At 41.5% G+C, this 25,352-nt stretch overlaps 1 protein-coding gene across 1 annotated transcript in view; it reads right to left on the bottom strand.

Annotated features, from left to right (window-relative positions):
* Window positions 1-25,352, bottom strand: part of LOC143981699 (galactosylgalactosylxylosylprotein 3-beta-glucuronosyltransferase 1-like) — a 223,231-nt gene that overhangs the window by 1,994 nt on the left and 195,885 nt on the right. Inside the window, exons 4-5 of the mRNA XM_077479715.1 lie at window positions 20,441-20,737; window positions 13,772-13,877 (exon numbers count right to left, since the gene is read on the bottom strand). Coding sequence (XP_077335841.1) covers window positions 13,791-13,877; window positions 20,441-20,737 — 384 coding nt within the window. The 3' untranslated portion in view covers window positions 13,772-13,790. The remainder of the gene's footprint in view (window positions 1-13,771; window positions 13,878-20,440; window positions 20,738-25,352) is intronic.

Here is a 25,352-nt window from a genome sequence, read left to right as displayed (position 1 = left end):
TCTCATATCTGGGCTTACCAATACCTTGTTACTAAAGTTCTTGGCTTTGGTTCTGTCCAACCTTAAGTGTTCCCCTATATCTTGGAGGTTTGAGTCCCCACTCACCTTAAAGGGTGTATCTGCCCGCCCTTGATGTGTGGGTGTTACTGCCTGTTATACCTGAAGGGTTCCACATGTACTGCCACTTTAAGGCTGGCTCCACCCAGGAGTGATGCCAAGGGTCAAGGGGGATAGTAGCCATCTTGGACACATGTAAGCAGCCTAATAAGATGTACTGTCCTGAGATGCATGTTGCAGTGTACACTGAGTACTGGAAATAAATTTCCATTGTTCCAGACCAGAGTCTTGTGTCTCTCACAACACAGAGGATATAACACTGCCCACCTCGGAGAAATGGGTGTTCCACTAGCCCTAAATGCTTGAGTGTTCCTAACCACCTTGGATTTTTGGACATGCCTGTCCACCTTGGAAGTTTTTGTGCTCCCACCTTGAACATCAGTGCCTCTGCCATCTTGGAGGTTTGGCTGTTCCCGCCCACATTGCAGGTTTGAGTCTTCCTGCCCATATTATGTTTTTGGATGTTCCTGTCCACCTTGAATGTTTGAATGCTCCCACCCACCTTGAAAGTTTAACAAGTTCCCACCCACCTGTGTCCCTGCCAGCTTGGAGAAGTGGGTGCCCCTGCCATCTTGGAGGTTTGGGTGTTCCTACTCACACTGCAGGCCTCAATGTTTCTGCCCATCTCTGAAATTTGGGTGTTACTGTCCACTTTAGAGGAATGGGTGTTCAAACTAGCCCTAGATGCTTGAGTGTTCCTAACCATCTTGGATTTTTGGATGTTCCTGTCTACCTTGAAAGTTGAGCGCTCCCATCCACCTTGGAAGTTTAAAAGTTCCCACCCACCTGTGTTCCTGACAGCTTGTAGGCATGGGTGCCCATGTCATCTTGAAGGTTTGGTTGCTCCTGCCCACCTTGAAGCTTTGAGTGTTCCCACCTATCTTGGAAATATGGGTGTTACTGCCCACCTTGGGGGAATGGATGTTCCAACCTGCAATGAAGGCTTACTCTATCTGTCCCTATCCACCTTGAAAGTCTAAGTGCCCCAGTACACCTCTTCTCTCCGAAGGACTAGTCTGAAGGTGTCCCTCTGCTGTCAGCACATACAATGCAAGGCCAATAACCCTGCACTGTATGAGAAGGAAGTAGGAGTATAACCAGGGCCCAGAGAGCATTAGGGAAGAGGCAGTGCAGGACACATTGAGGGAGCTTGCTGGAGTGTGGAGTAAGGTTAGGGCCGTCTTTAATATTGATTGGATCCTGGGCAAAACTCTGAGACATACAATACAATAATTAGCAGTTAGACTCAAAATCAGTTTACTGAATCAGATCAGGCAGCTATTGTGATTGGTTGCCAGAGGTTAATGTATCATTACCGCTCACTGACTGGTTGCTAAAGGTTATAGCACACATTACGGCCCACTAATTAGTTGCTAGAGGTTACAGCACATGATTTCTGCTTGTTGATTGGTTGCTAGAGATTACTGAGGATATGACCTCAGGGGGGCATGATATACATATAAATGCCGCCAGCTGCTGATATTTACATATGAATGCCGCCACTATTTACATATGAATGCCGGTAATTTACATGTAAACACAGGGTCTGCAGGTGAGTCATCTGTACACAACAATAGGGCAGAGCTGGGCATCATTAGTAGCAGAATTTCACACTGAGATATTGGGACACAGCACAGGACTAAAACCTCAGGGGACGAGGGAATTTAAACCAGGATAGTTGGAAAGTATGAGGCACCTGCTTTGGGCCCCACAACAATGACAGGGCCCAGGGCAGCTGCCCCTTTTGCCCTGCCTTAAAAACGGCCCTGAGTAAGGTAAGTGTTACTCCTGATTCTGGCACCTTTAGACTTAAAGAGAAGTTGACCGCTGCAGGGAGGAGCGCACTGCAAGTGTACAATTTCCTAATTACTGAAGAAGATCAGCTTTAATTGGGCCTAAGCAGTCTCCAGGAAGAAAATTTTTATTTTGTCTTGAATTTCTCCTGAAAAATAGCAGTGCACTTCCAATTAAGCCGGTATTCCAGCTTGCACGGCTGCACACTGCGGTTCCCTCTCGGCAGGAATAACTGTGAATGTTTTGCAATTATTTATTTTTCTACAGCAACCTTTACTGACATTGTTGTGCACGAGAGATGAGCAAAGATTAATTTTGCCACAAAAATACCAATTTTGCTGAAAAGGAATCTTTTTTGCTCGCTGAGCTGCTTAAAACAAATATCTACGAGTATATTCACTGTGGTGATAGTTTAAGATACTTTGATGTATTTCATGTTTTATTTAATGTTCTCTGTATTTGTGTTTATTCCTCTTTTTAGCTGTTATTTGGATATTGTCACTTTGAATTCTACTTTACTTTCTTTCTTTTTACTTAAAGTGGTGTTCCACACAAAAAAAAAAAATGATTAAAATTCCTAAAAACAAAAACAAAAAAAAAACATTTGGATTTTTTTTTAACTCACCTCTAAATGGCTGTTGCTAGGGGGTCCCTTGTAGTCTGCCTCCTTCAGTCCCTGGGCTGGTGACATCACTTCCCCTCGGTGCAGGAAGGGCTCAGCTCTGCCCCCTCCCCCCTGTCAGTCATCTGGGACATATGACAGGTCCCAGATGACTGCGCGGCCAATCACGGCACGCCACGCCGCTCGCGCATTGCGCAGTGGGTGTCTGGTTGTGAAGCCACAGCCTGGTGCCCACAGTTGCAATGCCGGCGCCACCAAGCGGAGGGGGAATGAGCGGGGCTTCGTTCACCCGCATCGCTGGACCCTGGGACAGGTAAGTGTCCAATTATTAAAAGTCAGCAGCTGCAGTATTTGTAGCTGCTGACTTGTAATTTTTTTTTTTTTTAAGTGGAACTTCTCTTTAATAAGGCTAATGAGGGGCCAATATTTGGCACAAGAACAGGTCATGAATAGTTGAAAGGAACTTCAGTTCTCCTCGCGTGCTTTTTGATCTAAAAAACTTCAGTAACATGCAGGACCACAAAAAAAAAACTTAAATCGGAGCTAAATCATTCTATCCTTTTCAGCCAAAGAAGATTCCATCTTGGCTTCTGTTTAATCTGCAGCTTCCGTGGTGCTTTACATGTGATCAGTTATGACACCAGCCATTTGCTGGCTTGACAGTTTGTAACAGTTAAACCAATGGGTATAGTTCAGTTATAATTTTACCTTGATAACATTGTAATTCACTAAATTTGGCAAATTTGGCAAAAATTGTCACAAAATTTTACCCAAATATTCACATTTTTGCAGAAAATTTTCAGAAATGAATGCTAATAATGTCACTCGTCTAATCTGCACTTAAAGTAATACTATAATATTATTGTAGATTATTCCCCATAAAATAATCCGTGCACATCTACTACTTAATGACCCTGTGATCTATTTTTCATGAATACTGTGTTTTTCTGCCTCCTTTTAAGGCCCTCTATGAGCTCCTTGAACATCTTCATGTGTTCTGCTCTGTGTACACTACACATTCCATAGTCTATCTCAGGAGCGAGCAAGAAAGGATAGCTATGTTCTTACATACAATGGGATCATGGAGAACGAACAAGTTTACAAATTCCCACCCACCTTGGAAGTTTACAAGTTGCCTCCCTTCTGTGTTCCTTCCGGCTTGGAGGCATCAGTGTCTCTGCCATCTTGGAGGTTTGGCTGTTCCCACCCACATTGCAGGTTTGAGTGTTATTGCCCATATTGGGCTTTTGGATGTTCCTGTCCACCTTTGAATGTTTGAATGCTCTCATCGATATATGGACATATAGGAAACAAACAGAAGAGGGCGCCACCATCTAAGGCATTGTTTCTCAACTCCAGTCCTCAAGGCTCCCCAACAGGTCATGTTTTCAGGCTTTCCATTATTTTGCACAAGTGATTTGATCAGTTTCACTGCCTTAGCCCTTGTACTCACGGTCGGACATTCCGACAACCAAATCCGTCGGATTTTTTCCGACGGATTTTGTCAGACGGATTTCGTCCGAAACTGTTGCATACACACGGTAGGACAAAGTTGTCGGAAAATCCGATCGTTCAGAACGTGATGACGTTACTTCGTTATGATGGGACTATGTTCAGGCTAGTAGCCAATAGCTTTGGTGTAGGAATTTGATCTGAGCATGCGTGGCACTTTGTCCGTCGATCATGTTGTCGGAAAATTTTATAGCCAAGCTGGAAAACTTGGTCGGCCGGATATTCCGACGGAAACAGTCCGATGGAGCCCACACGCGGTCGGATTATCTGACAACGCGGTCCGATTGGACATTTTCCGTCGGAATGTCCGACCGTGTGTACAAGGGCTTAGTAATTACCACAGCTGAAATCCTGAAAACATGACCTGTTGGGGCGCCTTGAAGGCTGGACTTGAGAAACACTGATTTAAGGCTCGGTTGACACCTGCTGCACCACGTTTTTTATGTGTTTTTGTGGCGCTTTTTGGAGCGGCACCATTCATTTGAATAGGCCTCCCTTCGCTCCAAAAACGCATTAAAGTAGCTCATGTATCACATTTTGGCACAGGGCCAGGAGCGTTTGGCATTGTGTTTTTTTTTTTCGTTTGGGGTGCCATTAATAAACAAGGGCATCGCAAACGCATCTTATGTTGTGCCGTGATTTCAGTTTTCTCAGGTGTAAATGGAGTCTAATGCCACGTACACGCGGTCAGATTTTCAGAGGGAAAATGTTCGATGGGAGCCTTTTGTCAGAAATTTAGACCGTGTGTAGGCCCCATCGGACATTTTCCATCGGAATTTCCGAGGCACAAAATTTGAGATCTGGATCTCAAATTTTCCGACAACAAAATCCGTTGTCGGAAATTTCCGATCGTGTGTACACAATTCTGACACACAAAGTTCCACACATGCTCGGAATCAAGCAGAAGAGCCACACTGGCTATTGGACTTCAATTTTCTCTGCTTGTCATACGTGATGTACATCACCGCATTCTTGATGTTCGCAATTTCCGACAACATTGTGTGACCGTGTGTATGCAAGACAAGTTTGAGCCAACATCCGTCGGAAAAAATCCCATGGACTTTGTTGTCGGAATGTCCGATCGTGTGTATGCGGTAATAGAGATACAGGGGTTGGACCTATCGGATAAAGTTAGGGCCATATCTGAATCCCGAGAGGCACTCCCAGAGGTAATTTCATTGTTTCAAAAAGGCGGCCCGTTCAGCTCCGCCTGTCAGTTTTTCAGATGAACCTAAACGGAATATTTATTTTTTTAAACCAGAGTTTATTGTCACTTTTTAATATGATTTTGTTTCTGCATAAATATTGCCTACAGGTGACAAATAGTCCCAAAACAACATACAATAGGCAAATATAAAATACCCAGAAAAAGCAGACTATGGATCCATCCCTGCTAGTTTTGTGTTAAGTAAAACAAGAAAATAGAAAGCTGAAAATGTAATGGAGACTGACATAGTGAGAATTATTTATTTCAAGGTTAAACAAAAAAAAAGATTAAAGAAAGATTAGAGCTGCAGTGAAATAACCTAGTTTTCTTCTTTTATTTTTTTCTTTAAAGCAGAATAAAAATAAATTTCCAGTTGCCTGACTTCACCCCAGGGGCGGATCCAGGGGGGGGGGGGCAACAGGGCAATTGCCCCCTCTGAGAATGCGGGTGATCGGGCAGTCAGCTCCGCGGGTGACAGCCCGTGGGAGGTTCCGCGGGTGTCGTTCCGGGCGGGAGGCTCCACGGGTGACAGCCCGCGGGCGGTTCCGCAGGTGTCATTCTGGGCGGGCGGCTCCGTGTCTGACAGCCCGCGAGCGGGTCCGCTGGTGTTGTTCCGAGTGGGCAGCTCAGCGGGTGACAGCGCGGGCAGGTGAGGTTGGGACAGATGGGCGGATCAGTGTTCAAGCATGGGGAGCAGGGGGATGACGTCATCTCTCACTTCCCTGCATCTCTGCAGTTCCGCCCTCACTGTGCGGGAAGCAGTGGGCAGCAGAGAGATTACATTATCTCTCTGCTGCCTAATTGCACTCTGGGAACAATCCGCAACGTGTGGCAGGTGACATGGCAAGTGACAATCCGCAACGTGTGGCAGGTGACATGGCAAGTGACAATCCACAACGTGTGGCAGGTGACATGGCAAGTGACAATCCACAACGTGTGGCAGGCTTAGTGGCAAGTGGCAATCCGCAATGTGTGGCAGGCTACTTGGCAAGTGACAATCCGCAATATGTGGCAGGCTACGTGGCAAGTGACAATCCGCAATGTGTGGCAGGTGACGTGGCAAGTGACAATCCGTAACGTGTGGCAGGCGACATGGCAAGTGACAATCTGCAATGTGTGGCAGGCTTAGTGGCAAGTGGCAATCCGCAATGTGTGGCAGGCTACGTGGCAAGTGACAATCCGCAATGTGTGGCAGGCTACGTGGCAAGTGACAATCCGCAATGTGTGGCAGGCTACGTGGCAAGTGACAATCCGCAATGTGTGGCAGGCTACGTGGCAAGTGACAATCCGCAATATGTGGCAGGCTACTTGGCAAGTGGCAATCCGCAATGTGTGGCAGGCTATGTGGCAAGTGACAATCCGAAATGTGTTTCAGGCTAAGTGGCAAGTGACAATCCACAATGTGTGGCAGGCGACGTGGCAAGTGACAATCCACAATGTGTGGCAGGCGACGTGGCAAGTGACAATCTGCAACATGTGGCAAGTGACAATCCGCAATGTGTGGCAGGTGACGTGGCAAGTGACAATACGCATTTGGTGACAAGTGACAATGTGCAGTGTGTGGCAAGTGACGTGGAAAGTGACACCCTCAGGGCTCCCACTGATTCTGCATTATGGTGAGTTGAACCATTTATTTTTATATTACAATGTAATAATAGAAATAATGCGCTTCAATCATCCTGACACCATAACAACCATGGTGCCGTGATGATTGAAGCGACAATACCAGCCATTTCCCCGATAAATTGCCCCCAAAAAAACATATTTTCTAGCAGTGCCCCTCCCGAGACTAGGCTCTGGATCCGCCCCTGCTTCACCCTCTGCCCCAGCTCCCAAGTGTGAAGATGACCGTCAAATAAAGAGGAAGAAGAAATACCCCCCTAAAAAATCCTCTTGACTGCGCACCAGTGCACAAAACAAGGTCCATGAAGACAGGGATTAGCGAGTTTGGGGTGGAGGAACTTGACTGGCCTGCACAGATTCCTGACCTCAACCCGATAGAACACCTTTGGGATGAATTAGAGAGACTGCGAGCCAGACCTTCTCATCCAACATCAGTGCCTGACTTCACAAACATGTTTCTGGAAGAATGGTCAAACATTCCCATAGACTCACTCCTAAACCTTGTGGACGGCCTTCCCAGATATAGCTGAAAAGGGTGGGCCAACTCAATATAGAGCCCTACAGACTAAGACTGGGATGCCATTAAAGTTCATGTGTGTGTAAAGGCAGGCGTCACAATACATCTGACAATATAGTGTATGTGTTATGCCGCGTACACATGACCGGACTTTTTGACAGCAAAGGTCCGACGGAACGAGTCCGTCAGACAATTCGATCCTTTGTGGGCTCCATCGGACCTTTGCTTGCCAAAAATCCGGCGGACTTTAGAAATAGAACATGTTTTAAATTTTTCCACCGGAACTCCGCTGGACCGAGAAATTCCTTCGTGTGTATGCTAGTCCGACGGACAAAAACTGACGCTAGGGCAGCTATTGGCTACTGGCTATGAACTTCCTTATTCTAGTCCAGTCGTACGTCATCACGTACAAATCCGTCGGACTTTGGTGTGATTGTGTGTGGCCAAGTCCCTTAGTTCGGCAAGTCCGTCGGAACTCCGCCGAAAGTCCGTCGGAACTCCGCCGAAAGTCCGTCGGAAAGACTGTCGGACCTAGTCCCTCGAAAAGTCCGGTCGTGTGTACGCGGCATTAGAGCTGCATGATTCTAGCTAAAATGAAAATCAAATTTTTTTTGCTTAGAAGATAGATCACCATTCTGACACAATTCTCGCACCGTAACATCATCTTTCACATTAAAACAAAACAATTGGGCTAACGTTACTGTTTCATTTTTTTTTTATTCATTGAAGTGAATTTTTTTCCCAAAAAATTGCTTTTGAAAAACGCTGGGCAAATACAGTGTGACATAAAATATTGCAGCAATTGACATTTTATTCCCCAGGGTCTCTGCTAAAATATATATTATACATATTATTATATAATATGTATGGGGGTTCCAAGTAATTTTCTAGCAAAAAATATTGATTTTAACTTAAGAAACAAGTGTCAGAAAAAGATTTAGACTTTAAAGTGGAGGGCCACCCTAAAAAAAAAAAAAATTGCATTAATATTATGAAAAAAATGTTTAACTTACCTGAAACCGCTGTTGCTAGGCAGTCTTCCTAATCTGCCTCTTCCTATTCCGCGGCGCTTCTTCCTCTTTGGCGAGGGGCCCCGTTGCCTTCTGGGACATGTGTGCATCCCTTAAAACAACGGGGCCATTCACAAAGCGCAGCGCGACTCGCGCATGCGCAGTAGGAAACGGGCAGTGAAGCTGCAAGGCTCCACTGCCTGTTTCCCTTCGTTAAGATGGAGGCGCCAGCAGCGATGGACGGATCGGCCTCGGGGGGCTGACATCGCGGGCTCGCTGGATAGGTAAGTGTCCTTATTAAAAGTCAACAGCTACAGTGTTTGTAGCTGCTGACTTTGAAAAAAAAAAATTCAGCTGGCCCATCACTTTAAGTGGTTAAACCTCCTGCATTTACACATTGTTAAAAAAAACTCGGCAGACTGCCTGGATTTTTTTTTTTTTTTTTTTTACACAGAAGTTTATCTCTTTGATCTAAGAAGGAAGAGTTAGTTACAATGTTTCGTTTTAAAAACTTGGCAGACTGCCCAGATGTTTTCTTTTGACAGCTGAGTGAGCAGATAAGTCTCTCCACTTGTTATATGAAAGAATCAGCAAACTCTGCAATAGAGATCGTCAGGGGGGTTGAATCGAGATCACGATTTTTTAACGATTAATTGTGCAGCTCTAGTATGTCTATATATATATATATATATATATATATATATACATATACACCCTAATGCAATAGGCTGTGTACCCCTATAACTCTTGCCAACTGAGTGCTGGACACATGGCTGGGCCCTTCTTGTTTTCAAACAACAGGAACACAGAGACAGGAATTTCCTGTATATTACAGCCATATAATGCCACTAGGAAGAAGAACATTACATCAGGAAGGCATTAAAAGTAATGCTGCCATCTAGTGGCAGAACTAATAATCACTGTATAATATATGAGAATAATTGATGCACCTATGTCTATAAACAGCACACTAACATGTACTTTAACCACTTAAAGTGGTTGTAAACTCTGTACAACCAATTTTATCTACAGGTAAGCCTACATTAAGGCTCACCTGTAGGTGCTGGAAATATCTCCTAAACCTGCACGGTTAAAGAGATATTTACAATACACGCTCTCACCAATTTCGCCGGCGCATGCGCACTTTAAAAATAACGCAGTCGTGCCGTTTCTAAAGGGATCATGCCGTGACTCGCGGGTCTCCCGCGTGCAATCGCAGGAGTGACGTTACGTGACTCCAGGCCAGTCACAGAGCCGGAATCTGTGACCCTGGAAGGAAGAGGGGTGAAGATTTACGCTTCAAGACAGCGGGGACAGCGGTGACATCGCGGGCTTCGTTTTCAGTTAAGTGACATATTGGGCTACTATGCGATGCATAGTAGCCCATTATGCTTTACCTTTGCAAGGAAATAAAGAGGAAGTAAAACCCATTAGGATTTACTTCCTCTTTAAGGACCGCCCGCCGCCGTTTTACGCTGGTACTTTGACGCTAAATACCCCTGTTATGGTAGCAGATAGCTGCCATAACCCTGATGTTTTTAAAAACAGCCGGCGGTCCTTTTTCAGATAAAAGAGGTCTCTGCAGCGGATTCGCCGCAAGATCACTTTTATCGGGGGCGGGAGAGGCCAGATCCGGAGACAATCGCATCTGCTACTGCTACCCTCACAGCCTGGATGTCGAGTGAGGAAAAGATGGCCCCCGCTCAGCTCCATAGCATTGAAGGGTGGAAGCGACGTCAAACGTTACTTCCGCCCAATTACTCTTAAAGGGGATTTTTTATTTTTTTTTGTAAAAAAAAAAAAACAGACATTTATTTACTTATTTATTTTGTATTGCATTTTAGTGTAAATATGAGATCTGAGGTCTTTTTGATCTCACATTTAAGAGGTCCTGTCATGCTTTTTGTCTATTACAAGGAATATAAACATCCCTTGTAATAGACAAAAAGCATGACAGGACCTCTTAAATGTGAGATAATAAATATAAAAGGAATATGAATAAATATAACAGGATAATAAATAGAAATAGGAATAAAAATGACCCAAAATTTTGCTTTTAAAAGGACAGTGTAAAAATAAAAAATAAAATGTAAAATAAATAAGAAAGGAAAAAAATAAGATTTTAAGCGCCCCCCTCCCAGCGAGCTCACGCGCAGAGGCAAACGCATACGTAAGTCGCGCCTGCATATGAAAATGGCGTTTAATGGCGATCGTTAGCGCAAGAGCAGTAATTCTAGCGCTAGACCTTCTCTGTAACTCAAAAATGGTCGCCGATGGAGATTTTTAAGTGCCAAAGCTTGTCGCCATTCCACGAGTGGGCGCAATTTTGAAGCGCGACATGTTAGGTATCAATTTACTTGGCATAAAATTATCGTTCACAATATAGAAAAAAATTGGGATAACTTTACCGATGTCTTTACCGAAGTGTATTTTTTCACAAAAATTTGCACTTGTAAGATCGCTGCGCAAATACGGTGTGACGTAAAGTATTGCAACAGCCCCCATTTTATTCTCTAGGGTGTTAGAAAAAAATATATAATGTTTGGGGGTTCTAAGTAATTTTCTAGCAAAAAAAAACAACAACTAATTTTAACTTGTAAACAACAAATCTCAGAAAGGGGCTCGGTCCTTAAGTGGTTAACTCTTTTTTTTTTTAAAGGAGAGCTCAGCAGTGGTAGACATACATCTTCTGAAGAGGTTGCTCTTAAGAACAGAATTCTGGGAAAGTCTTGGAATATTGGTGTGTCTCCCGTGAACAAACATGGCACGGCTTAGTCAGCATTAATTAATGTTCTGACTAATTACAGAAACATGCTCTGCTCCTCTGGACTAGAAGCTTTGAAAAACTCCCCAGAGTAACCCTGCGCACTGGCAGCGTGTGCCAAGCCTGGGGGCAGAGAGGCAAGCATGCCGTACAATGCAACTCCTGTTATTTAGCTACTGTGCAGGAATATAGCAAACCGACAGCAGAATGAAAGCGTCACTCTGCTCAGTTGGTCATCAGGCATATGCTTCTGTGTTTTCTATACTTGCTAGATGCTTCACTGTGGAAAGCGAGACTATCTTTTCTGATACCACAAATATTTCTGAAAAAATAAATATTAAAGGTCAGAACGGCGGTTTTGCCATTATTTTCTTTAGAATTTATTTGGCGGTTCTGCCTATTTAGGAACCTACTGTGGGCCATTGCTCATGCCCATGTAGGGCTCACCCCTGAAAAGGTTGCTAATGCGTCCCAGGCTCCTCCCCACACTAGCGCAGCAGCAGCATTTACTCTTTTAGCTCAATAAATAGTCTAGGGGTTGGTTGCCTTTTTCTGTATTTATTGCTGAACAATTTGGATAGGGCAGGGAGCTGTGGGATACTCCAGAACGCTAAACAGTGCGAGAAGGACGCTCTCCACTCTGCATCTACTTCGCAAAGCAGTCCCTTCAAACATAACTCAGGGAATGGCCAGCACTGTAACACCAGGCGCTAGACATGTGCAATTTATTTAGTTCTGAATTCGTTTTTTTATGGAATTTTGACAAATTTCGTTAATTCCCGAAATGTCCAAATTTCCGAATTTTTCAATTTTCAAAATTTCTGAAATCCCGAAAATTCCGAATTTCGGATTTCAAACTTTTATTTTCCGGAAAATTTGAACATTCGGAAATTCGAAACTTTCAGAAATTGGAACATTTCAGACATTTCAGAAACTGGAACATTTCAGAAATTTCAGAAACTGGAACATTTCAGAAATTTCAGAAATGTAAAAATTCAAGAATAAGAATAAAAATCTGAAAATTCAAAAGAATGAAAATCTGAAAATTCGAAAACCTTAAATAATAACTAACTAATAATAGATATTAAATTATAGGTATTGGAATTTCCTTTTAAATTTGGCTGTTAGCGAATGTGAATTTATTCCGAAGTCACAAATTATCTGAAATAACAAATGCCACATCTAAACAAATGGAACGTAACAATCTAATAATAATAAATAACAATAATAATAATAAAACCTTTTTCCATTTGTTTAGATGCGGCATTCGTTATTTCAGATAATCCTTAATTTCGGATAAATTCGTACTCGTTACGGTTACTAACAGCCAAATTTGAAAGGAAATTCCAATACCTATAATTTACATTTTTGACACATTTTTGGGACCATTGTCATTTATACAGTAATCACTGCTATATAAATGCAGTGATTCCTGTGTAAATGACACTGGCAGTGAAGGGGTTAACCAGTGGGTGGCAGTGTAGGTGTTAAGTGTTCCTAGGGGTGTGTTACTAACTGTGGGGGGGGTTGGGCTTTAATTTAGTGAACACTGATCTCTGCTCCAATCACATGGAGCAGAGATCAGCATCACTAGTTGCTAGGCAGTATGGAGAAATGCTGTTTACAATGGCACTTCTTCATTCGGCCACTCCGTGAGACGATCGCGGGTATGTCCGCGGCAATGGAGTCCGCGGGTCCCGCAAATGGACTCACGGGGGTCCCGACCAGCGCGGGAGCGTGCCGCCGGCGGCGCGCTCCCGATGGCAGGGCGGCAAATTTAAAGGTACGCCCATTTGCCTGCCTGTGCCATTCTGCCGACGTACATCGGCGTGCGCTGGTCGGGAACTGGTTAAATACCTAGAGTCAGCCCAACTGGGGAGGAGTTGTTTGGGTGGAAGAACTGAAGATGGAGTATTAGGTTGTTGGGACCTTGGAGAAAACCCACCAGTCTGGGGAGGAGGGTGACCTTGGGCCAGGGGCTCGGAGCTGAACAGGAACCCTACACAACCCAAGGGGTGTCCTGAACAGGAGCAGGAGAGGACAGCAGGGAATACTGCTGGGCAAGTCTCCAGGAGGGATACATCAGGTGTCGGTGAGTGAAAGGCACAGTTGGGAGAGCTGGGAGAGGCATGCCGGAGCGGACTGGGAGTATGCAGTCTGAGATGGATGTAGAGTCAGCGGGAGAGACAGTGATGTTACCGGTGGTAAAGTCAGGCCGCTGCAGCTGGGAGGGTTGTCAGGGTCTGCAAAGGGCTGACTGGAAGCAGTAGTCCACCAAAGAGGGCAACTATCACCAGAACTTTCTTTTGCTACACTATAGAGACCCGCGGTCCCTGCCTGTAATAAGTAACTTTGCTAAGGCCTGGCTGAAATCAGAGTTGGGCCCAACCATGTGTTAGCTGCGCCTGAAGAACTGTGCTGGAGGGAGAAGGAGAGATAGCCTGCAGCCAGTGTTGTGCAGGAGGAGGATATCTAAATTGTCCCAAACCATTCAAGAATCTTTTTCCTGGGAATCCCATAAATTCCTTAACCCATCCAAGTTCTAATCCCTCAATAAAATAAAAAAAACAGGGTTTCCAAATACAACTTCAGTGGTAACACTTACACAGTGGTACGTTCCATGTCTATACTTCAATGTTCATGTCAGTAAATCCTCTTTTCCCTTCATTGACCAACGTAGGTCTTTCAGTCCTGGTGTGCCAGACCAAAACCTGTACAGGAGAGAAGACATTATTAATGTACAGACCAGCAAACTGCGTATCTAACGCTTCGAGATCTTATGAGAGACGAAACAAAAGTTATCGCTAAGCTCCGCCTGAAACATTCCTGAGAAGTTGCAGCCACAGTATATACAAAGCTTTTATCATTACAAAGAAGTCCTTCAGCTCTAGTTACATGAATGTGCCACAAGGCAAGGTCTACCTGAACGGTGCATTCCGGTAGAATCCGTTGCACACAGGAGGATGCATTCCTTAGTCCACATGTTTTTCAAGCTGAATTCCAGGAATTCAGCACCATTCTAAAAAAATGAGTCACACGATGAGTTAAGTCCAGCAAGGTGCATGACACCCCCTGGGCTTAGCTCTGTTATTTATATCCGACAGCTTTATTGTACTCCCTAGACATGTGCAATTTGTTTAATTGTTTAATTAGTTTTTTAACAGATTTTGACAAATTCATTCATTTCCAAATTTACTAAATTTTTCAATTTCCGAATTTTGATTTCCGAATGTTCAAATTCTTGGAAATTCGATATTTCGGAAATTCGGAAATTATAAATTAAAAATTTCGGAAATTGGAAATTCAGAAATTGGAAAATTTCAGAAATTCAAAAATTCGGAAATTCGAAAATTCAGAAATTTGGAAATTCGAAAATTGGAAATTTGAAAATCCAAAAATAAGAATGAAAATTTGAACATTCAAAAGAATGAAAATCTGAAAATTTTAAAACCGGAAAATCTGAAATAATAACTAACTAATAATAAATATTAAATTATAGGTATTGGAATTTCCTTTCAAATTTGTCTGTCAGTGAATATATTTCAATGAATTATCTGAAATAATGAATGCTGTGATTTAACTGTACTTCTGTCTTGGTCTGATTTCATGGTTTCTGACAGGGATAGACACAGTGGGCGGCACAGTGGTGTAGTTTACCTAGCAGTAAAAAGGGTCGCTGGTTCAAATCCCAACCACGACACTACCTGCCTGGAGTTTGCATGTTCTCCCTGTGCCTGCGTGGGTTTCCTCCGGGTACTTCGGTTTCCTCTCACACTCCAAAGACATGTAGGTAGACTAATTGGCCTCTGTCCAAAATTGGCCCTAGTACATGAATGGGGACCTTAGATTGTGGGCTCCTTGAGGGCAGGGACCAATGTGAGTGTGCAATGTACAGGCATAGGGGTAGACACTCGCTCAGGTTGAACTGGATGGACTGGTGTCTTTATTCAACCTTACTAACTATGAAACTATGGATAGATTTATGGTAATTTTTTTTTATTTTTTTTTTTTACTAGTAATGACGGCGATCAGCAATTTTTATCTGGACTACGACGTTGCGGCGGACACTTTTGACACTTTATTTTGGACCATTTACATTCATACAGCAACCAGTGTTATAAAAATGCACTGATTACTGTGTAAATGTCACTGACAGGGAAGGGGATAACACTAGGGGGCGATCAAAGGGTTAAATGTGTTCCCTGCTAGGTGTTTTCTAACTGTGGGGGGATGGGACTCACTGGAGGAGGAGACTGATCGCTATTCCTAATCTTTAGGAGAAGACGATCTGTCTCTCCTCCCCTGACAGAACCGGGATTTGTGTGTTTACACACACAGATCCCCGTTCTGGCTCTTGTGCCCACGATTGCGGGTGGCCAGCAGGCATTGCGACCGCCAGCCAAGCGCATCGGGTCCCCCCCCCCCGCCGTGTAGCAAGCCTGCTAAGGCTCATAAAGGAGCTGACGTACCTGTACGGTGGTTTAGGCAGGGCTGCCAACCTGCCACAGTATATGTATGTGAGCCGGTCGGGAAGTGGTTAAGAAGCATTTGTGTAACATATTCCTAAATATGTGAAATATTCTTAAATTACGTTGGTGTTGTTTTAGCAGAAGAAGGAGATGATTATTCAGGACATTTTCCATAACTCATAAAATGACAGTGACAAATGCATTTCTGCAAAATTCCATCTTTGCTCTAATGATATTTTTCTGGAATTAGACAAGGGCCAGCGGGTTTCCCAACTGTTATATCACTGATAGCATCCAGATGGCTCCCCAAATGGCTTCGGACCTGCTCTCGCTCATAGGGAAAAACAGTGTGGGAGGGAATAGCGAGTATTCTGTAGTGTTTGTTTCATTGGGGGATGTTTATAGGGTTAAAAAAATAAAAAATAACCTGTGTATTGTTCATAAGGGCAAGACGTCTAGTTCACTTTAATGATGGGCCCACCAGTGGCACATACTTACAGCCCATTCATACTTATGCCACTTCATTCACTTTGGAAGTGAAAAGTAAAACTACTCCTAATGCCGCATACACATGATCGAATTGTCCGGTGTACTTAGTCCGACATACAATCCGGCGGATAGTCCGGCAGACTTTCTAACGAACGGACTTGGCCACACACGGACACACAGAAAGTCTGGCGTTTGCTAGCGAGATGACGTACAGCACATACAACGGGACTAGAAAAGGAAGTTCAATAGCCAGTAGCCAATAGCTTCCTTTTTTGTACTTGCTTCTGAGCATGCGTCATTCTTAGTCTGCCTGACTAGCATACTGACGAACGTATTGTCCGCTGAAACCCAAGTCCGGCGGGAAGATTGGAGTGCAAAAATACTTTCTTAGTCCGCCGGACTTCACGCTGGAAAAGTCAGCTGAAACCCACACACGATCGAATTGTCCGGTGAAATGGGTTTCATCGGACTAAGTACGCCAGATAATTTGATCGTGTGTACGCGGCATTAGAAAGACCGCCACCAGTTACCCACAGCGAATTCTTAATTGCTTACACTACCAACCCTTAGAACAGGGGTCTCCAAACTATGGCCCTCCAGTTGTTCGGGAACTACAATCGTGCCTGTGAATGTCAGAGTTTTACATTGCTTTATGGGACGTGTAGTTCCGCAACAGCTGGTGGGCCATATTTTGGAGATCCCTGCCTAAGAGCCTTGACGGAACATGTGCTCTCTTGGTTGCAACCCCGCCTCATACTCCACCCACTTTACCCTGTCTTTCTTCATATTTCTTTCTCCAGCTTTTTTCTTTTATTCCTAGTAACCCTTTTTTTAACTGTTTGGCTGCTCTCACTCCCTTTCATACCATTGACAAATAATGGTGATAGTTTTTACAAGAAGAGCAAGACAACGGCCTCTCAGGGTGGTTCACTTGAATGGTGGGCCCACCAGTGGCACATACCTACTGTTTAATCGTTCTTAAGCCATGCAGTCCACTAAAAAACTCTAGAAAGACCCCCAACTGTTATCCAGCTTTTGCGGAATTTGTGCTCTCCTGGTTGGACCCCCATTCCCCCCCCCCCCCCACCCACTTTACCCTTTCTTTCCTTTTATTTCCTTCTCCCTCCTTGTCTTCCTTTCCTGGTAACCCTTATTTCAACTTTTTTTTCCCAACCCGTGTAACCTCTCGACCCTTTTCGTGACATTGCCAAATAAATAGTGGAGGTAGCTTTTCTCCAATTTGAAGAAGAGCAGGACAACAGCCTCCCCTCTCAGGGTCATTCAATTTAATTTGGTGGGTATACCAGTGGCACATACGTACTGACCACTTATTTCTATGCCACTCTGTTCACTTCGGGAGTGAAAAATAAAACTGCCCCTTGGAAAGACCACCATCAGTTACCCAGAGCGGATTCTTGATTGCCTACATTATCAGCCCCTAGACCTTTAGCGGAAGTTGCACTCTCCTGGTCTCGTACCCCATCCACTTTACCCTGTCTTTCCTCTTATTTCCTTCTCCTCCCTTTCTCCCTCTCCTAGAAACCTCTTTTTCAACAATTTTTTGTCCAGTTGTACCAACCTAGGTCTCCTCTTGCTCCCTTTTCTAACATTTCCAAACATTGCTGTAACCTTTTTGGCACCATTGTGCAAAGAGTAAAAAAGTTTTTTTTCTTCTGTCAATGTTTGAAAAAAATATATACTTTTTCTTGACAAAACAAGGAAGTCTAATGACATTATTGTAAAAAATAAATAAAATAAATAAATAAAATACTGCGGTACGGTATGGTCAAGCATGTAATTCGTCTTCCTTACTCCTACGTGACAGCGCTGGTGCTTGGCCACTAAGGCACATAGCACTAGACATGTGCACTGCCGAAAAATGTGTCCGCTTTCGTTTCATTCGGGGGGTTTTTCCGGGTCATTTGTTATGATCGCAATTCGGAAAATGTGTAATTTCGTAAATTCGAAAATTTATAAATTCGAAAATCTGAAAATAAGAAAGTAAATTTAAAAGAACGAAATCCGAAAATTCTAAATAATAACTAACTAACTAACTAATAATAACTAACTATTAAATTATAGGTATTGGAATTTCCTTTCAAATTTGGCTGTTAGTGAATGTAACAGTTACAAGTTATCCGAAATAACAAATGCCGTATCCAAACGAATGGAACGTAACTCATTAATATTAATAAAAAACAATAATAATAATAATAACAAAACGTTTTATTATTATTATTTATTATTCATTTGTTCCATTCCATTTGTTTAAATACGGCATTCATTATTTCGGATAATTCGTAACTTTGGATTAATTTGTATTCATTACGTTCAATTAACAGCCAAATTTGAAAGGAAATTCCAATACCTATAATTTAATAGTTAGTTATTATTAGTTAGTTATTATTTAGAATTTTTGGATTTCGTTCTTTTGAATTTTCTTTCTTATTTTCAGATTTTCAAATTTTCGAATTTACAAATTTCCGAAATTACGCATTTTACAAATTTTTAAATTTACGAAAAAAACGAATGCCACATCTACACAAATGGAACGGAACTAATTAATAATAAATAATAATAATAAAACGTTTTTTATTATTATTGTTTTTTATTAATATTAATGAGTTACGTTCCATTCGTTTGGATACAGCATTTGTTATTTCGGATAACTTGTAACTGTTACATTCACTAACAGCCAAATTTGAAAGGAAATTTCAATACCTATAATTTAATAGTTAGTTATTATTAGTTAGTCAATTATTTATTACTTAGAATTTTTGGATTTAGTTCTTTCGAATTTTGTTTCTTATTTTCAGATTTTCTAATTTAGGAATATACAGATTTATGAAATTACGCAATTTTTTTAATTTAAGAGATAACGAATGCTACATCTAAACAACTGGAACGGAACAAATTAATAATAATAAATAATAATAATAAAACTTTTTTTATTATTTTTATTGTTTTTTTATTATTATTAATGTGTTACATTCCATTGGTTTGAATACAGCATTTGTTATTTCGTATAATTCGTAACTTTGGATAAATTTGTATTCGTTATGTTCACTAATAGCCAAATTTGAAAGGAAATTCCAATACCTATAATTTAATAGTTAGTTATTATTAGTTAGTTAATTAGTTATTACTTAGAATTTTGGGATTTAGTTCTTTTCGAATTTTCTTTCTTATTTTCAGATTTTCAAATTTACAAATTTACAAAATTACGCATTTTACTAATTTTTTTAATTTATGAGATAACGAATGCCACATCTACACAAATGGAACGGAACAAATTAATAATAAAAAATAATAATATTTTTTTTTTATTATTATTATTGTTTTTTATTATTATTAATGCATTACGTTCCATTCGTTTGGATACGGCATTTGTTATTTTGGATAATTTGTAACTTTGGATACATTTCTATTCGTTACATTCACTACAAGCCAAAGTTGAAAGTAAATTCCAATACCTATAATTTAATAGTTAGTTATTATTAGTTAGTTAATTCGTTGTTACTTAGAAATTTCTGATTTAGTTCTTTCAAGTTTTCTTTCTTATTTTCAAATTGACAAAATTACGCATTTTACGAATTTTTTGAATTTACGAGATAACGAATGCCACATCTACACAAATGGAATGGAACAAATTAATAATAATAAATAGTAATAATGAAAAGTTTTTTTATTATTATTATTATTATTGTTTTTTATTATTATTAATGCGTTACGTTCCATTGGTTTGGATACAGCATTTGTAATTTCGGATGATTCGTAACTTTTGATAAATACGTATTCGTTACGTTCACTAATAGCCAAATTTGAAAAGAAATTCCAGTACCTATAATTTAATAGTTAGTTATTAGCTCAGAATTTCGAATTTTAAAATGTTGTAAATTTCCAAATTAAGGAATTTAGGAATTGAGGAATTTTTGAAAAAATGTCTCCGAATTAACAAATTTTTCGAAATTAGTTAAACAAATTAGAAACTGATTGCACATGTCTATGACAGCACTGTCATACGAGGACAGGAAGAGAGTCAAGTCACGGTGATTAAAAAAAAAAAAAAAAAAAAGTTTTGCAGTTTGGCAAGTAATTGCAATCTAAATAAAGCAAATATATAAAATTCTATAGATTCCCTTTAAGAAATTATTCGAACACACAAAGCCTGCATGAAAGCTTATTTTTTTGTATTTTTAGATATCTGCACCTGGAGGATAAAAAAAAAAAAACATTTCCCTGTAGCTCTTGATACATATCTTTGTAAATTACAGCAATATGAATGAATGTATTTCTGTTTTGCTTTCCACACCGACCTTAGTGCAGTTGGCGGCCTTGGCTTCCAGCCCATCCATGGTGACGAGGTCTTTCAGTAAGCTGGTCTCCTGGTAGCCACCTTTCACCCCTTCCAGCTTGAAGTTGGCATAGGGCCTTTCCAGGATGAGGCGAAGACTGATGGCGAAGCCAGCCATGTCGATGGCAAACGGGCGGTTGGGATCAAACACCGTCTTCCAGCCGACCACTCTTCCCGCCGGGCTGACCCTCGGGGATTCGAACCGTAAACCGCCCACGAAAGCCACTGGCCACACAGACACTGTTCGCGTATACCGCATCTGTGTATGAAATAACGGAACATTATTGTTGATGCCTTCATAGTGTATGAGAGTGGTCACTAAAAACAATATATAGCTGAACTCTGAGCAGATACTGTATAAAGCAAATTAAGCAGCCCTATATATATAAGCAGTTCCAGGATAAGGTCATCCTGCTCCAAGGGCAAAGATGCCGAACTGCGTCCCCTCCCCCATTCATGATGTGCAAGCTTGGCGGATCCTACACCCAGCCGTCACTCATGAGTTAAAATCACTGCCGCTGCCACTACTCCAGTTAGCTTTGGAACAGAAATCAGGTACCCCCATCCCTACAGTAAACCATTGTACCCAGGGCGACCACCCTTCCTGCCCACCCTTTGTCCCAGCCCCATTCATAAGGTCATTGTTTAATTTGTTTTCACCCCCAGAAAATGCATTAACCACTTAAGCCCTGGACCATTTGGCTGGCCAAAGACCAGAGCGTTTTTTGCGATTCGGCACTGCGTCGCTTTAACTGACAATTGCACGGTCATGCGACGTGGCTCCCAAACAAAATTGACGTCCTTTTTTTTCCCACAAATAGAGCTTTCTTTTGGTGGTATTTGATCACCTCTGTGGTTTGTATTTTTTGCGCTATAAACAAAAAAAAAGCGTCAATTTTGAAAAATAAAACGCATTATTTTTTACATTTTGTTATAATAAATATCCCCCCAAAAAATATACATTTTTTTTCCCCCCAGTTTAGGCCGATACGTATTCTTCTACATATTTTTGGTAAAAAAAATCTGCTTAGCAGAAACACAAGATCTCTGTCTTCTCCTGTCACAGAATGGCGATCTGCCTTGTTTACATAGGCAGACCACTGTTCTGTTTGCTTCGAGAACGACCGGCCGGGTCTCGGCGGACATCGCGTGCACCCCAGACCCGGGAGAAAAAAAAATCACGTACAGGTACGTGATTTTGGACTAAAGGGACTCCCCGCTTCAGTATATGTATGTAGGGCGGTCCTTTAAGCGGTTAATGAAAAGAAACTCTATTTATGGGATCCCACCCGTTGGTATATGCTATATAATAATGCATGGCTTTGTATGCTAGCGTGATATTTTAAAAAAAAAACAACAAACAGCATAGCATAAAAAAACGAAATCAAAAGAGATGAATGATAGCGGTGAATTATACACAACAAATTGCAGAATAAGGACCATTATTCACGTCACTTATTTCCCACGTATAATAGTTTGATTGTAGATCAGGATAATTTGTTTGTGCATCTGAGCTCATTTATTCAATGGGAGGAAAGCGTTGCGCGCTCGTGGCGGTGGACGGCGGTGATAAATTGCTCTAGTTATCCAGCGCTGTCACCTGCTAGATTAGAGGGAGTTAGCGCTGGAGATCCGCGATATGGTAATGAGAGATATTAATCATTGTGTTGCTTTTTGTGTATCCCGAATTCCTGCAGGTCCTTCCGGCTCTAATAAACCTCGCAAGAACTCGCTGCTAATGCATCAAACTGTATGCTGATTCCAAATTATTTGGGTTACAAGATTAGGCTGCTTCATTAGAATTTCTCTGAGGACCGAAAGCTCTATTTTTTTCCCCCGCCTTACTTTAAATATAAAATGTTTGCATGGGCAAAACTTTATTGAACAGAAAATAAACGGGGATTCTACTAATAATGATAGAAAAGTAATAAATATGTACACTATATTACCAAAAGTATTGGGACGCTTGCCGTTACACGCACGTGAACTTTAATGGAATCCCAGTCTTAAGCCTCGTACACACCATCGGATTTTCGGCAGAGAATTGTGTGATGGCAGACTGTTGGCCTAAAATCCGGCCGTAAAGCCTCGTACACACGATCAGATTATTCGCAGATAAAACCGCAGACTTTTGTCCGAAGGGCGCTGGCCCAAAACTTGTCTTGCATTCAAACGGCACACAATTGTCGGACAACAAACGCGAACGTATTGACGTAGTACGTGTTTTTTCAGCTCTTTAGCACCACCCTTTGGGCTTCTTCTACTAATTTCGTGTTAGTAGAAGTTTGGTGAGTGTTGGTTCGCACTTTTAATTTCGTGTTTTTCAGTTGGCGCTTTTTAATTTCATGCTTTTCAGTTTCTGAACGGCCGTTCGTCAACCAGCCATGTTGCGGAATCGGAGGAGATAACATTTTATTTATTATTGGCCTTAGAGTTATTGCTTTGACTTAAGTCCGGTCCAGGAACAGCAGGAGGACCAAAAATTGGTTGCTTTATTAATCGTGACCAGTTATGTCATATGCCTTTGCTGCTGGAGCTCCAGGAGAATAATACGGATGATTTTTGGAAATTATCTCCATATGACGGACCCCTGCTTTCATTGTTGACCCCCTATATTAAAAAGCATGACACATGCATGAGGCTTTTATTTTATTTTTTGGTTGAATAATAATGATTTGATTTGGTATATTTTCTCTTTCAATAATTTTTATTGAATTTAATTCTTTGGTAAATACATCATGTATAGTCAGAAAATAGAAATAAAGCAAAAACATAACATAAAAAAAACAGAGAATTCAAATAAAGCAGGATGCATCAATCAGAAAAAAAGACAAGATATACAAGGTATCTTATACAGATATAATTGGGGCTATTATATGTCAAGAAGGGCTTGGAGTGTAAAGATCCACTTCATTGAAAATTTGTAATAATGATGTATATAAGAAAAAGGGACACAAAAATTAAAAAAAATATATATATATAAATATATATATATAAATATACATACATAAACATAGATAAAAAAAAAAAAAAAAAAAAGGAAGGGATTTGATTAAGATTTAAATGGGAGGTGTAGAAGATTTAAGTTATAAACATATCGGCAACTTCTAAGGAGACCCCCAAGGTCACCACTCCACCCCAATGGGCTCACACTGTGGAGTGGGATAGCTCGGGGGACTCCCGCCGAAGAACTCCCCATCTACGTCCCTTTAAACCCCCGGACAGCACCCAGAAATTGTGCTCCCCGGAGGGAAGTGAACAGCTGAACTTCAAAATTCCCAATTAAATTCCAAATGAACTCTTTAGAACTAGTAAACTCCAGTCCGAACCACAAAGGTTAACTAAGGAAAAATGTAGTAGAATAAGGTAACATCTGATCAATTACTAAATATGAGAAATCCTGCTTAAAGAAAAACAACAAAAAAAAGGAAAAGTAGAAAGTGTAGTCAGGAGGGAAGAGGGAGGGTAAGGAAGGGAGAGTTGTACAGGATTCAGGGTCCTGGCTCCATCCATGTAGAATTTAAGACAGAAGGTGTCCTGGAAACAATTGTACTTTGATGTGTTGGGCCCATGGATCCCATGTCATTTCAAATTGTTGAGTGGTATTCCGTAATTTAGCTACTATTTGTTCCTGAATCATAATCCATGAAATTTTTTGCCTGGTAGCCACAAGAGAAACCCTAGAAGTTTTCCAAACTTTTGCTAAAGTGATCTTGGCTCCCAAGCACATAAAAAAGATTAGTTGTTGAGTATGTTTAGGGGTATTGTGTAGCCTGCGGTTCAGAAGGATATATGAAGGATCTTGTGGGATTGGGGCTTTCGTGACCTTCCTCACTAGATGTATAAAGTTATTCCAAAAGTTTCGTATGCGAGGACAAGACCACCATATATGTAACATTGTACCTAAAAGACCACATCCTCTGAAACAGAGCGGTGAAATCTCTGAGTACATCTTTGAAAGTCTCACAGGAACATAATACCATTTCGTTCGAATTTTGACATTAGCTTCGATTAAGGAAATATTTAAAATACCTTTGGAAGAACGTCTAAAAACTTGAAACCACAATTCCGTATCTAGTTGGATGTCCAAGTCTTCTTCCCAAGAACGAGCATATGTCGGTTTGTCACTCCTATCTGCCAGGGACGAGTAGATAAGGGAAATACCTCCTTTGCGATGACCATGTTTTAAGCACCATTGCTCGTAAATCGTAACATTGTAACTATTTGGTTTGTCAAGTTCAAGAGAGTGTATAAAACGTTTAATCTGTGAAAGTCTCAATTGTTCTGAATCGGGCATCTCTAGTTTGGAGTAGCAGTGTCCCATTGAGATGGGTCCATTTGGTGTAATGAAATGTCCAATTCTGAAAAGGCCCTTGTTCAACCACCAATGAAAATCTTGGATGTTCAGGCCAGGAGGGAAATCAGGATTATGGAATAAATGTACGAGAGGTCTCAGTGGGGAAATCAGGTGTTCGTTTTTGTAGAGTCTGTCACAAAGTGCTAGGGATTGAGAAAGCGTTGGGGACAATATGGCAGGTCTTTGCTTTGTTGGTCTCCATATTAGATGATCTAATGTGTAGTCAGGTACTGCCTGGTTCTCAATAGAAACCCAGTCTGGACTATTGGTTTTAGTATATATTGCTGAAAATTGTGCTAGTTGTGCTGCTTGATAATATAAAAAGAGGTTAGGAAGTCCTAAACCACCTTGGGTTGTCCGGCGGAACAGGATGTCACGCGCCAGTCTATGTCCCTGTTTTCCCCAGACAAATCCAATCACTTTTGATTGGAATTTGTTGAGAGTCGACTTTTTAATAGGTATGGGAAGGGCTCTGAATAAGTACAAAATTCGAGGAAATAAGTTCATCTTGACTGCA

Source organism: Lithobates pipiens, unplaced genomic scaffold (genome assembly GCF_037356315.1).
Source record: "Lithobates pipiens isolate NorthernLeopardFrog02 unplaced genomic scaffold, aLitPip1_a1.2 Scaffold_16, whole genome shotgun sequence".
NCBI classification, from domain to species: domain Eukaryota; kingdom Metazoa; phylum Chordata; class Amphibia; order Anura; family Ranidae; genus Lithobates; species Lithobates pipiens.
Note: the sequence above shows the minus strand (reverse complement) of the source record. Positions and strands in the feature narration are given on the sequence as shown.